The sequence below is a fragment of the Rhineura floridana genome, chromosome 21, assembly GCF_030035675.1.
Source record: "Rhineura floridana isolate rRhiFlo1 chromosome 21, rRhiFlo1.hap2, whole genome shotgun sequence".
Taxonomy (NCBI): domain Eukaryota; kingdom Metazoa; phylum Chordata; class Lepidosauria; order Squamata; family Rhineuridae; genus Rhineura; species Rhineura floridana.
The window spans coordinates 8,217,259-8,230,180 of NC_084500.1; the positions used below are offsets into that span (position 1 = coordinate 8,217,259).

General features: G+C 44.2%; 1 protein-coding gene across 2 annotated transcripts in view; it reads right to left on the minus strand.

Annotated features, from left to right (window-relative positions):
- Positions 1 to 12,922, minus strand: part of CALN1 (calneuron 1) — a 171,741-nt gene that overhangs the window by 93,008 nt on the left and 65,811 nt on the right. For both annotated transcript variants that reach the window (XM_061605127.1, XM_061605128.1), the window contains exon 2: positions 11,238 to 11,362. In XM_061605127.1, coding sequence (XP_061461111.1) covers positions 11,238 to 11,355 — 118 coding nt within the window. In that variant the 5' untranslated portion in view covers positions 11,356 to 11,362. The remainder of the gene's footprint in view (positions 1 to 11,237; positions 11,363 to 12,922) is intronic.

Below are 12,922 nucleotides of genomic sequence, written 5' to 3' on the forward strand. Positions count from 1 at the left end.
ATTAAAACGTCTTTAATTAAAGCATGCAATAAAACAAACTAGTTAAAAACATGACAACTAAAAACAAGCAATAACATTGGAAATGGAGGTGCAGGGGGATTCTTGTTTAAACAGGAGTTTTCAGGAATGCCAGTACAGATGGACCCTCCCATATTTCAACAAGAAGATCATTCTACAACACTGGTGCTACTAGTGAAAAGACCTGTCTCCATGTTACCACAAGCCGATAATTGTTCAGATGTGGTCAAATTAACCAGGAATAAAGACCTAGGGGTAGAAAAGAAGACTAGGAAGAATAGTGCAAAAAATGTAATTAGGAACTATGAGCCTCAGAAATAAAGGGCATGGGCATGTACAGAGTGCACCTCTCTTGCCAATGAGGAACTTCTGTTTTTAGCATGACAATTCCATAATACAACAGCATACCTTTTTTTTTTTTCATTGTATGATCCTAGTTAGGGTTGCCAAGTTCTTGGCCTGAGACTGATCCTGTATCTTTAGGAGAAGAGAAAGTCAGCCAAGTGCAGGTGTTCTTGCAACTCCGTAAAGGGAAAAACCACAAGGTAGAATTCTCCCTCCCCCCTGCACAACTTTTAAAGATACAGGTGCCAGGTCCGGCCTCCAAGAGGTCTTCTGTATCTTTAAAAGTTGTGCAGGGAGAAGGGAGAATTCCATCTTGTGGTTTTTCTCATTACAGTGTTGCAAGAACACCAGCACTTGGCTGACTTTCTCTTCTCCTCAAGATACAGGATCAGTCTCAGGCCACGGACCTGGCAACCCTATTCCTAGTAGTGGTGATTGATGACTGATTACAAACTGATATCTCACAACTTTATTTCACTGACATTCCTAAGAATTTGCGTTGGGATCGACGATGGCATTAGATGCTCACCAAGGAGTCCATGAACTCAACCCTGGTTTACCTCAAGGCTTTAGCACCAGTTCATTCCCCTTTCCCTCTCCTCCCTTCAGCGTTCTGTCAACTGTTCCAGTCAACAGTTCCCTGATGCCTCTCCCCCAGCAGCAGAAGTGAGCATGCTCAGCTGATGTGATACACAGATCCCACTGGCTTGAAGGGACTGGGCCGCAACACCTATTTTAATATCAAAGAAATTTAGACTATTTACTAGCTATTCACAAAACCCAATTTAGTCAATCATCCGCAGCTCACACCTCTTTTCTAACACCTAGACCTTGGCAAAAGCCACCTTCGGAGGCTGTGGGCACATTAATGGTAACTCTCATAGGCAATACGACAAAATGGCTGCCATGGTTGGGTGTGGCTAATCACAAAATTACTACCTTGGGGAACAGCCCCTGTCCAATTCCCCCAACCAATTCCTGCTAAATTAATTCTCAATCCACTCTTCTCCTCTACCAGCAAACTCACTCCCCAATCCCTCTCTCTCCCCCCTCCCTCAGGATAATCACCCAAAGACGGACACACATGTACAGGCATACCCCACTTTAACATACGCAATGGGACCGGAGCGTGTATGTAAAGTGAAAATGTACTTAAAGTGAAGCAATTATCTATGCATGTACTGCACTGCAATCACCACTAGATGGCAGCGGCATCATGCCATTAAGTGTCCGTTATTGCGAAGCGCGTACGTTAAAGTGGGGTATGGGGGAGTATGGAGCATGTCCTTTATAGCGAGGCAACTTTAAGTGAAGCGACTTTAAGCGGGGCATGCCTGTATACTCTCTCAGGATTACCCCCCTGAAAACTCTCTCATCTCTCAAGACTGCTGCCCTCCCTTTTCTCTCTAAAGATCAGCTAAACAATCAAGGCCTCTCCATATTTATGTAATCTTCCATTTATATAATCTTCCATGTAATCTTCCATGCCATGATACAAAAGCCCTCTAGTATATTCTAGCTTACAAAATTATTTTGGAGGAAAAAAACAACACAAACACGTCATCAGCTGTGTGGTTGTGTGGGACTCTGCATGGTCAGGGAAGGCAGGTGCAGGATGTACATGACACACCCGCAAGGTTTTTTGAATTTTCCAGATGTTCACATTGGCCAGGAAAAAAAGGCAACTCTTCATCTAACCACTACACCGCACTGTTATGTTCCGTAACTAAAGCAATAGGCAGCACACAGATCATCCACTAGGTGGCCCCCTCTGCAAACAAAGGAGTCCTGGGGAAAAAATGTTTCAAAATTCATCCTGTGCATGCAGTGCCTTATTTTGCAGGTAGTCTGTGACATACAATTTAATGGGGAAGAAAAAAACTGTTCATAACTTTTGAACTGCTGGTTAGAAGTTCACCAAATGAAGGACGGATTGCCTTCCCTGACAACACTGAAAAATGCACATCAGTCATTCCTACCAAACTTGGAAAGAAATATGTGATCTGCCTGTTTAAAAATTTGAGTAAAAATGGTCACTGTGTCCAGTAACTGTGCACTTGTGAAAGCTCAGCTTTGAGGACAAAGTCCCTTGGCTCCACAGTGATTTACATGCTTCAGCTGTGGTAGTTCTAGCTGAGGTGTCCACTGCAACTCAGTGTTGTGGGATCAATTCCAGTTAATGGCGCCTGATGATGTGCGCAAGATACTTAGAGTGATGCACCCAGCCATCTGCTTGTCAGATCCTTGTTGATCCTGGCTTATTAAAGCTAGCTGGAGTGGGGTGACTGAATGGGTCACAGGTGTGGTAAATGCACCCTTGCATGATGGTGTGATGCCTACTGCCCTTAAAGAGGTGGTAGTGTGTCCCCTTGTTAAAAAGCCCACACTGGATCCAATGGAGTGTAACAACTGTTGACCAGTCACCGACACCCCTTTCTTTGGCAAAGGTGGTGGTGAAGGTGGTTGTAGAGCAACTGCAGGTATTCCTGGATGAGACTGATTATCTAGATCCATCACAACCTGAATTCAGACCCAAATTCAGACCAGAATCAGCCTTGGTTGCCCTGATGGATGACCTTTATCATGAGAAAGATGGGGGAATGCGACCTTGTTACTTCTGCTTGATCTCTCAGTGGCATTTGATACCATTGACCATGGCATCCTCCTGGACCAACCCAGTGGGATGGGTATTGGAGGCATCGTATTATGGTGGTTCTGCTCTTACCTTCAGGGTTGCATCTAGAGAACGGCACTGGGTGGGTATTCCTTGGCCCCATGCCGCCCAGTTCTATTCAACACCTATATGGAGCCATTGGAAGCGGTCATTAGGAGTTTTGGAGCAAGGTGTCTCCCTGAGTTGGTGAGGCTCATTTTACATCGACACAAATCAAGCCTTCAGTGTCATCAGCCAGTTCTCTGGGATGCTCTACCAAAAGAGATTCAGCAGGCACCTTCTGTTTTCACGTTTAAACACCTGCTGAAAACCTTTCTGTTCCGCCAGGCTTATGCAGGCAATTAAGAAGTTGTCTTTGGCAATAGTTGACCTTTGTTTTTACTGTATTTTTTAATGGTTTAACTGCATGTTTTTTAAAACATTTGTTTTGTTTTTAACTTGCTGTAAACCGTTTTGATGTTTTTAAATGAATCAGCGATATACAAATGTATTTATAAATAGCATTTAATAAACAACGCATTGTTCAGCCAACCAGGCTCCCAGGGCATTTACATAACAGCAGTCCATAAGCTTGGAGTAAAAAAAGAAATCACTCAAAAAGTGTGTGCGTAGGAGGGAGAAGCCAACATAACTCCTATTCAGTTTTTATTTAGAACTGAGGTTAAATAATTTGTGTAGAGCAGGGGTAACCAACATGATGTTGGGATAGGCAAGAGATGTCCCTTCTAGCCAGAATTTGGAGGCACCTCTATGCTTGTTTACTGTGATGCAACTTCCTATTGACAGGTGTTATTTCCCTTCTTCTCTTCCTCTTTTTTGTTAAGAGATGTTGTTCTCTTATTCTGCATATTCTCCACTAACCACAGGAGAGAGCAGCTTCCACAGGTTTCTCTCCCAGACAATCCCAATCATGGACTAAAATCTACTACCTACCTCTATCTTTTCTTTCCAAGCTAGAGCCTATGTTTCCTGAACATGTGAAAGGTTGTAGGTAAACATTCTTAATACTTTTTACCAAAGAAGACTGTCTCTTTTGCTTTTATTCAGGTAGTCTGTATGAGGGGAAGGTGGGCTGGTTAACTGTCATTCCACTTTGCAAAATATATACTCTGCTAAGAAACAGAACTACTAAACTGTTTCTAATTTCATTCTAAACCACATACATGGTGCCCTCCCAATCTTGTTTGACTCCAGTTCCCACCATTCCTGATCAGCAGGGCCATCTGACAGGGAAGACGGGGATCCCAGCAACATCTCAAGGGCCTCGCGTTGGCTACTGTGCACCAGACTCACCTCCTAACGTGGCCCCCAGTTCCACCTCTAACCTTCTTGTGTTCACCGTGAACATTTGAAAGTAGCTTCCAACTGCATTCAGCTGTATTCCTGATCAGGGGGAGGCTTTTAAGTGCCTTCCAAATTTATCAAATTCACACTTTCTGAAATGACGTAAGAGCCAAAAACCCAGCCATCCTTTGAGATTTGCACATCCTACGTTTGTGATATGATGCTCCCAACAATGTTTACAAAACTGCATATATTTGGAAAATGTGCATAAAAATGAATATATTAGTGGAAGTAACATACAAAATGCATTACGTTAGAAGAAATTGCTTGCAAAAATGTGTACGTTAATCAAAACCGCCTACAAAAGCATGTTTATTAGGAGAAATTTGCACTAAAATGCTGAAGAATTTTTATGAGGATTCTTTTAAAAAAGAAAACAATTGCAAATTGCTGCAAAAATGTGGAAAACTGAATTTAAGATGGGAAAATATGAGAAACCGTGATAACTGCAACTGACAGATTATTCCATCCCTACCTGAGGCCTACACAAGCAATATCCATTCCTCAAACCCAAATGAGGTCAGACAAGCCCCATCCATAGAGGTTCTCAGCTGTTTATATGGAATGGAAATGCTGCTACTTTTTTATTTCAATTATATTGTGCATTTATTGGCTGCAGTGTTTGCTGGCAAGACAACATGGGTGCTTCTAAATGAAGTAAGAGTAGTGTCAAAAAAATCCTAGGGAAATGATCCTTCTAGCTTTTGATGTACGAAAAATCATCATCCTTTAATCAAGGTCAGGGGGAAGCAAGGGATTGTATTCAACTAAGTCCTACTCAGAGTAGACCAATAGAAATTAATCAACCTACATTAGTCATGTCCATTAACTTCAATGGGTCTGCTCTGAGTAGGACTAGCGCTGAATGCCATGCAAGGATTCTACCTATTCGTGCCACTACAGAGAGCCCAGAAAAGCTGAATCATTTGCAACCCAAATGGAAATTTATTTATTTATTTATTTATGAGATTTGTTAGACGCCCATCTGGCAGAGGTTAATCTGCCACTCTGGGCGACTTACAACCAAATCCCCTTTTCTACCTCTCACTTTTGAGTAGCCCGTAGGTAGCAAATGTTTTCAGCTTAGCTGAAAACTGGGCCATTTTCAGGAGGCAACGTCGGCAATAAAAAAAACTGTTAGGGGAATAAAAGGGAAAAAATGCACTAGAAATTCCCAAGAGAAACCAATCATCTAACATGTGAAGAACAAACAGAGTATTAGCAAAAAGCTCTGGTGAAGTTCTGTGAGAAATGTGCACAGCTGCTTCGTGCAAGTCAAGTAGGAAACCCAAGGCAAAAACCATTCACAACTTTTATAACACGGCTGTCAGAGAGTGCTTCCACTACGCTCTTCCCACTAGTGGAACTCCTTCAATTCAGAATTCAGGTTTCCTTTCAGAAGCGAGTCGGTTTAGAGGTGATCTACAGGTTCAGAAGAACTCCACGCTCTGGTGCAGTTCTGCTCTCCCCAGCCTGTCCCCAAAGACTGCTCAGTCTCCCCAATCCTGTGCATTTTAGTTCATTTCTCATTTTTTCCAGCCTTAAATTCAGTTTTCCACATTTTTTTAATTTTATCTTTAAAATATTGTCATGTAAATTCTTCAGCATTAATCCTAATTCTTCAGCGAATGACTCCTAATCAAGTATCAACTGAAACTGACCAACCAACAACCTAGCTGACGGGAGAGGAATTACAGCAGCTGTAGTCCACTGGCATCTGGAGGGCACCATGTTGACTACCCCTGGTCTGACTTGGTATAACACTAGCTTCCTATGTTTTATATTTTCATACTGTTTTATATTATATGTTCTATATTTTAAGACACTGTTTTGCCATCCTGGGCTCCTGCTGGGAGGTCTGGGTATCAAATCTGGGTCTGGGTATCAAACACTAGGTCTGGTATCAAATCTGGGAATAGAGCGATGGTCACCCCTTGAGGTCCCTCAAAGAGAGGGTGTCGCCGCCACCGCCACCCGATTTCACCCTGACACTAATTTGCTGTTTTTAATAAGTCCATGAAGCTCTGGAAGCCAAAGCGTCCGTTGCCCTGGCACAAATGAGAGCCAGTATGGTGTAATGATTAGAGTGTCAGACTGGGACCCGGGAGACCAGGGTTCAAATCCCCACTCAGCCAAAAAGCTGGCTGGGTGACCTTGGGCCAGTCACTGCCTCTCAGCCTAGCCTATCTCACAGGGTTGTTGTGAGGACAAAATGCTGAGGCAGGAGAACCATGTACTCCTTGAGCTCCTTGGAGGAAAGGTGGGTTATAACTGCAACAATCAATCAATCAATCAATCAATCATGTTTGTTCAGGTCATGCAAAATGGCTATACTTCACTCAGACAGAGGTGATCGTCAACACTAGTCCTACTCAGAGTAGATCCATTGAAGTTAATAGACATGAAATGATGAAATGTTAAAAGGGGTAGACCTAGAAGTAGGCATTGTGAGAGCAGGGGCACAGGATATAAATTCAGAAGAGCAAAATTACCACAGGCCTAACCACAAGTGCCAAAGACACTTGAAGAGAGACACTGCTTACAAGTGCCTGTACGCTAATGCTAGGAGCCTCCGAACCAAGATGGGAGAACTGGAGTGCTTGGTCTTAGAGGAGAGCATTGATATAGTGAGCATAACGGAGACCTGGTGGAATGGAGAAAACCAGTGGGATACAGTTATCCCTGGATATAAACTATATTGGAAGGACAGGGAAGGACGTACTGGTGGCGGAGTCGCTCTATACATGAAAGAAGGCACTGAATCCAGCAAGCTCGAAACCCCAAAAGAGGCAGACTCCTCCACAGAATCGTTGTGGGTGGTGATACCATGCCCCAGGAGGGACTTAATACTGGGAACAATCTATCGTCCCCCTGATCAAAATGCTCAGGGAGACCTTGAGATGAGATATGAAATTGAGGAAGCATCCAAACTAGGAAATGTGGTAGTAATGGGTGACTTCAACTACCCGGACATAGACTGGCTGCATATGTGTTCCAGTCATGACAAAGAAGCAAAGTTTCTAGATATTCTAAATGACTATTCCCTAGATCAGTTGGTCATGGAACCGACCAGAGGGACGGCAACCCTGGACTTAATCCTCAGTGGGGACCGGGACCTGGTGCGAGATGTAAGTGTTGTTGAACCGATTGGGAGCAGTGACCACAGTGCTATTAAATTAAACATACATGTAACTGGCCAATTGCCAAGAAAATCCAACACGGTCACATTTGACTTCAAAAGAGGAAACTTCACAAAAATGAGGGGATTGGTAAAAAGAAAGCTGAAAAAAAAAGTCCAGAGGGTCACATCACTCGAAAATGCTTGGAAGTTGTTTAAAAACACTATATTAGAAGCTCAACTGGAGTGCATACCGCAGATCAGAAAAGGTACCGTCAGGGCCAAGAAGATGCCAGCATGGTTAACGAGCAAAGTCAAGGAAGCTCTTAGAGGCAAAAAGTCTTCCTTCAGAAAATGGAAGTCTTGTCCGAATGAAGAAAATAAAAAAGAACACAAACTCTGGCAAAAGAAATGCAAGAAGACAATAAGGGATGCTAAAAAAGAATTTGAGGAGCACATTGCTAAGAACATAAAAACCAACAACAAAAAATTCTATAAATACATTCAAAGCAGGAGACCATCTAGGGAGACAATTGGACCCTTGGATGATAAGGGAGTCAAAGGTGTACTAAAGAACGATAAGGAGATTGCAGAGAAGCTAAATGAATTCTTTGCATCTGTCTTCACAGTGGAAGATACAGGGCAGATCCCTGAACCTGAACTAACATTTGCAGGAAGGGATTCTGAGGAACTGAGACAAATAGTGGTAACGAGAGAGGAAGTTCTAAGCTTAATGGACAATATAAAAACTGACAAATCACCGGGCCCGGATGGCATCCACCTGAGAGTTCTCAAAGAACTCAAATGTGAAATTGCTGATCTGCTAACTAAAATATGTAACTTGTCCCTTGGGTCCTCCTCCGTGCCTGAGGACTGGAAAGTGGCAAATGTAACGCCAATCTTCAAAAAGGGATCCAGAGGGGATCCCGGAAATTACAGGCTGGTTAGCTTAACTTCTGTCCCTGGAAAACTGGTAGAAAGTATTATTAAAGCTAGATTAACTAAGCACATAGAAGAACAAGCCTTGCTGAAGCAGAGCCAGCATGGCTTCTGCAAGGGAAAGTCCTGTCTCAGTAACCTATTAGAATTCTTTGAGAGTGTCAACAAGCATATAGATAGAGGTGATCCAGTGGACATAGTGTACTTAGACTTTCAAAAAGCGTTTGACAAGGTACCTCACCAAAGGCTTCTGAGGAAGCTTAGCAGTCATGGAATAAGAGGAGAGGTCCTCTTGTGGATAAGGGATTGCTTAAGAAGCAGAAAGCAGAGAGTAGGAATCAACGGACAGTTCTCCCAATGGAGGGCTGTAGAAAGTGGAGTCCCTCAAGGATCGGTATTGGGACCTGTACTTTTCAACTTGTTCATTAATGACCTAGAATTAGGAGTGAGCAGTGAAGTGGCCAAGTTTGCTGACGACACTAAATTGTTCAGGGTTGTTAAAACAAAAAGGGATTGCGAAGAGCTCCAAAAAGACCTCTCCAAACTGAGTGAATGGGTGGAAAAATGGCAAATGCAATTCAATATAAACAAGTGTAAAATTATGCATATTGGAGCAAAAAATCTTAATTTCACATATACGCTCATGGGGTGTGAACTGGCGGTGACCGACCAGGAGAGAGACCTCGGGGTTGTAGTGGACAGCACGATGAAAATGTCGATCCAGTGTGTGGCAGCTGTGAAAAAGGCAAATTCCATGCTAGCGATAATTAGAAAAGGTATTGAAAATAAAACAGTCGATATCATAATGCTGTTGTATAAATCTATGGTGCGGCCGCATTTGGAATACTGTGTACAGTTCTGGTCGCCTCATCTCAAAAAGGATATTATAGAGTTGGAAAAGGTTCAGAAGAGGGCAACCAGAATGATCAAGGGGATGGAGCGACTCCCTTACGAGGAAAGGTTGCAGCATTTGGGGCTTTTTAGTTTAGAGAAAAGGCGGGTCAGAGGAGACATGATAGAAGTGTATAAAATTATGCATGGCATTGAGAAAGTGGATAGAGAAAAGTTCTTCTCCCTCTCTCATAATACTAGAACTCGTGGACATTCAAAGAAGCTGAATGTTGGAAGATTCAGGACAGAGAAAAGGAAGTACTTCTTTACTCAGCGCATAGTTAAACTATGGAATTTGCTCCCACAAGATGCGGTAATGGCCACCAGCTTGGATGGCTTTAAAAGAAGATTAGACAAATTCATGGAGGACAGGGTCATCAATGGCTACTAGCCGTGATGGCTGTGCTGTGCCACCCTAGTCAGAGGCAGCATGCTTCTGAAAACCAGTTGCTGGAAGCCTCAGGAGGGGAGTGTGTTCTTGCACTCGGGTCCTGCTTGCGGGCTTCCCCAAGGCACCTGGTTGGCCACTGTGAGAACAGGATGCTGGACTAGATGGGCCACTGGCCTGATCCAGCAGGCTCTTCTTATGTTCTTATGTTCTTATGATTCACTTATTCTCATTGATTTTAATGGGTCTACTCTAGGCAGGACTTAGTTTAAATATAACCTTCTGGTTTGTTAATCACAATATACATAATATTACCATCAATAATTATATTATTTTTTAAAATATCATCATCAGTGCTATTAATAAATAATGCCATTTTGTCCTCCAAAAATATGAAAATAAAGACAGCAATTAGCCTAGGAATGAAAAGAAGGACTATCCCTAACAAATACAGACAGTTGGGCCAGCAGTTTTCTTCTTCCCTAGACAATGTTTACCACTATTTAGGGCTACAATCCTTTATACCAGTGGTTCCCAAACTCTGCCCCCTTTTGGACTCTTTGAAAGTCGCTGAGGGTCTTGGCAGACCATTTAATGATTCCCCCCCCGTAGCAACTGTAATGCACTGTGCTAGATGTTGCATGATTTTTAATTGTATCTGTACAAACTCTGAATGAAGCCTGCAGACCACTAGTGGCCCAAGGACCATAGTTTGGCAACCCCTGCGTTACCTGCTTATCTGGAAGTAAGTCAATGGGGCTTACTTCTGAGTAGACATGTGTAGGATTTCACTGTAAAGCAAGCTGCAGAACAGCAGGAACAAAGTGAAACATGGCCATAGGATTTTTATATTCCTTCAACTGCATGTTAACAAAACTGAATTTTAATTCTGGATGTCATTGCTAATGGAACAATCCACCAGGATCAGCGAGTTAGAGTCTGGAAGATGTCCAGCTCAGCCAGGGCTATGCCTGTGTAAGTCCCCAAACCCAACTTAGCTGAGGCTGCGGTTAAGTCTCCAAAAATGGGTGGGTGGGGACGGGACCAGGAAGGGCAGACTGATGCTGGATCCTAACTCAATTCAGCTCATTCATGTCACCTGCAACCTGGTGGAAGTTACACTGACAAACAGGATGGTGTAAGTCAAGCTCTGTTTTAAAGGCTTGTTTCCCCTCTGCTAGATCTGGACTGGCTCAGCCGGCAGCAGCCTCGCTCCTGAACAGGGTTTGCATCGGGTGTACTTTATGCTTCTTAACTTAAGCCACGCAAAATCATGCTGGTTGTCCGTAGTTAAGATTGCTCCTGCATAGTTTACAAATGAATTAAGTTCTGGACACTGCCTTGAGCACGCAAGGTAAAATGACAATCAAGTTTTTCATATGTATCACCAAAACAACTGTTTTCTAGCCTACCCTGTGCATGTCTTTCAGCTCACAACTTGCAAAGATCATAAGCATTTACTTTTTTTAAAAAAAAATGGAGTGCCATGCTTCTCCAACTGTCCGATGAGTCACTCTTACCATCCAACTCTTCCACCGAGATGTTCGCCAACTGCTCACTGTCGCTGCCAGCTGAGAGTGACCGGTTCAGATAGTTTCCCTTGTACAACAGCCCAGCCGTGACATGATGGAATGGCATCTTCTCCCTAAAATGGCAGAGGCACAGCAATGTGAGATCTTGTTCAAATCCTCATTCAGGTTTCTTTGGGGACAAAAGCATGGCTCATTCTGGGATGGCTAATAATGCAAAGGGAAAATTCATTGGAGTGAGAGATCTTGCAGAGTTAAGGTGCTTGGACACCACTGTCTTGCTTTTTAGATATTCTCCTTCTCTTTCCCACAGGGACCGCCAAGGCAGCTTATGAAAATGTAAACACCAAATATGAGATATGAGACACACAGCATCAAAGATCTCCTCCGGATGGGCATCAAAACATATTAAGTAGCATCCCGGTCTTAACTCACCCCGAAGTCTTTCCTAAACAACCAAACTTTTGTCCCTTGTCAAAAGGTGACTAGAAACTGAGCCAAATGGGCCTTCCTTGGGAGGGCATTGCATAATTGTGGCCCGATAGCCGAAAAGGCACTGACTTTTGTGCCTCCCTCCGCCTCACCACCGATTCACCAAAAAAAGCCAATGAGATTTCTTAACAGGCAGCAATTTGTACAACAGGGGTGGCTGACCTCTTTCTTGGCCCATTGATGGTCAGTCACCCACCCTCCAAGGAACACATGCCAAGGGTCGGTGTGGCCAATGTATGTGTCTACACCCCTCCCCCAATGGTGGCTACTGCCGATTGAGGTTGTTAGGGGGCAGGCAGGAAGGCCCAACAGTAGGTGGCACCAGAGCCAACTAATTCTAGTTTGATCCCCACCCTCCTGCTCCCTGATGAGTTCTACAAGGACAGCATTCAGATGGCAGCAAAAGATGACAGATATTGCCACCCCCTGGACTGTTGTAAGCAAGACGACAGGCAAGTGAGGGGCTGACTGAGGGCGGACCGACTCCACTGGCTTCATTCAAGGAACCAGCTTTAGATGCATTCACTTTTCCCACAGTAGTTCCCCGTTGCAGGTAGAGGACAGGCTCCCATTTGCCAATGTTCCTCGCTACCACCAATGATCGGACAGCAGAAGCAAGAGATGTGCAACCAGGCGGGGTGCATGGAGGGTATGCCCAAATAGCTGCTGTAACATGGCAAGCCCACAGCAGCATATTCTTTGGTTCCATATATATCTGGACTTGGTGTGGTGTGGTGGTTAGAGTGTTGGGCTAGGACCTGGGAGGGCAGGGTTCAAATCCCCACTCAGCCATTAAGCTCAAGGGTGACCTTGCGTGACGAGCCCCATGGAGAGCTCTTGGTACGACAGGTCTGAGGAGGGGGAGGTGGTTTGGGATCCAAGGGAGGGGCCCAGTGGTCTGGACATTGTGAGTGAAGGGGCTAGGGAGAAGCCCAGGGGTCTGCCCGTTGACAGTCCTTCCCCAAAGTGTCTGCTGATGCAGATGAGGGTGTTAAGCTGTCTCTCCCCCCCTCCCGGCCAGAGGTACCTTCTTTCGCAGCCAGCCAGAAGGCCCGCCTTCAGCCCAGGAGGAAGTGTTGGAGGTGGGGCCAGGAGGGGAACTAGCAGAATCATCCCCACTCCTGTGGAGGCACCATCCATTGCACAGGTGTGAACATACCGAGCCCATTAGCCAGCCTACCCAG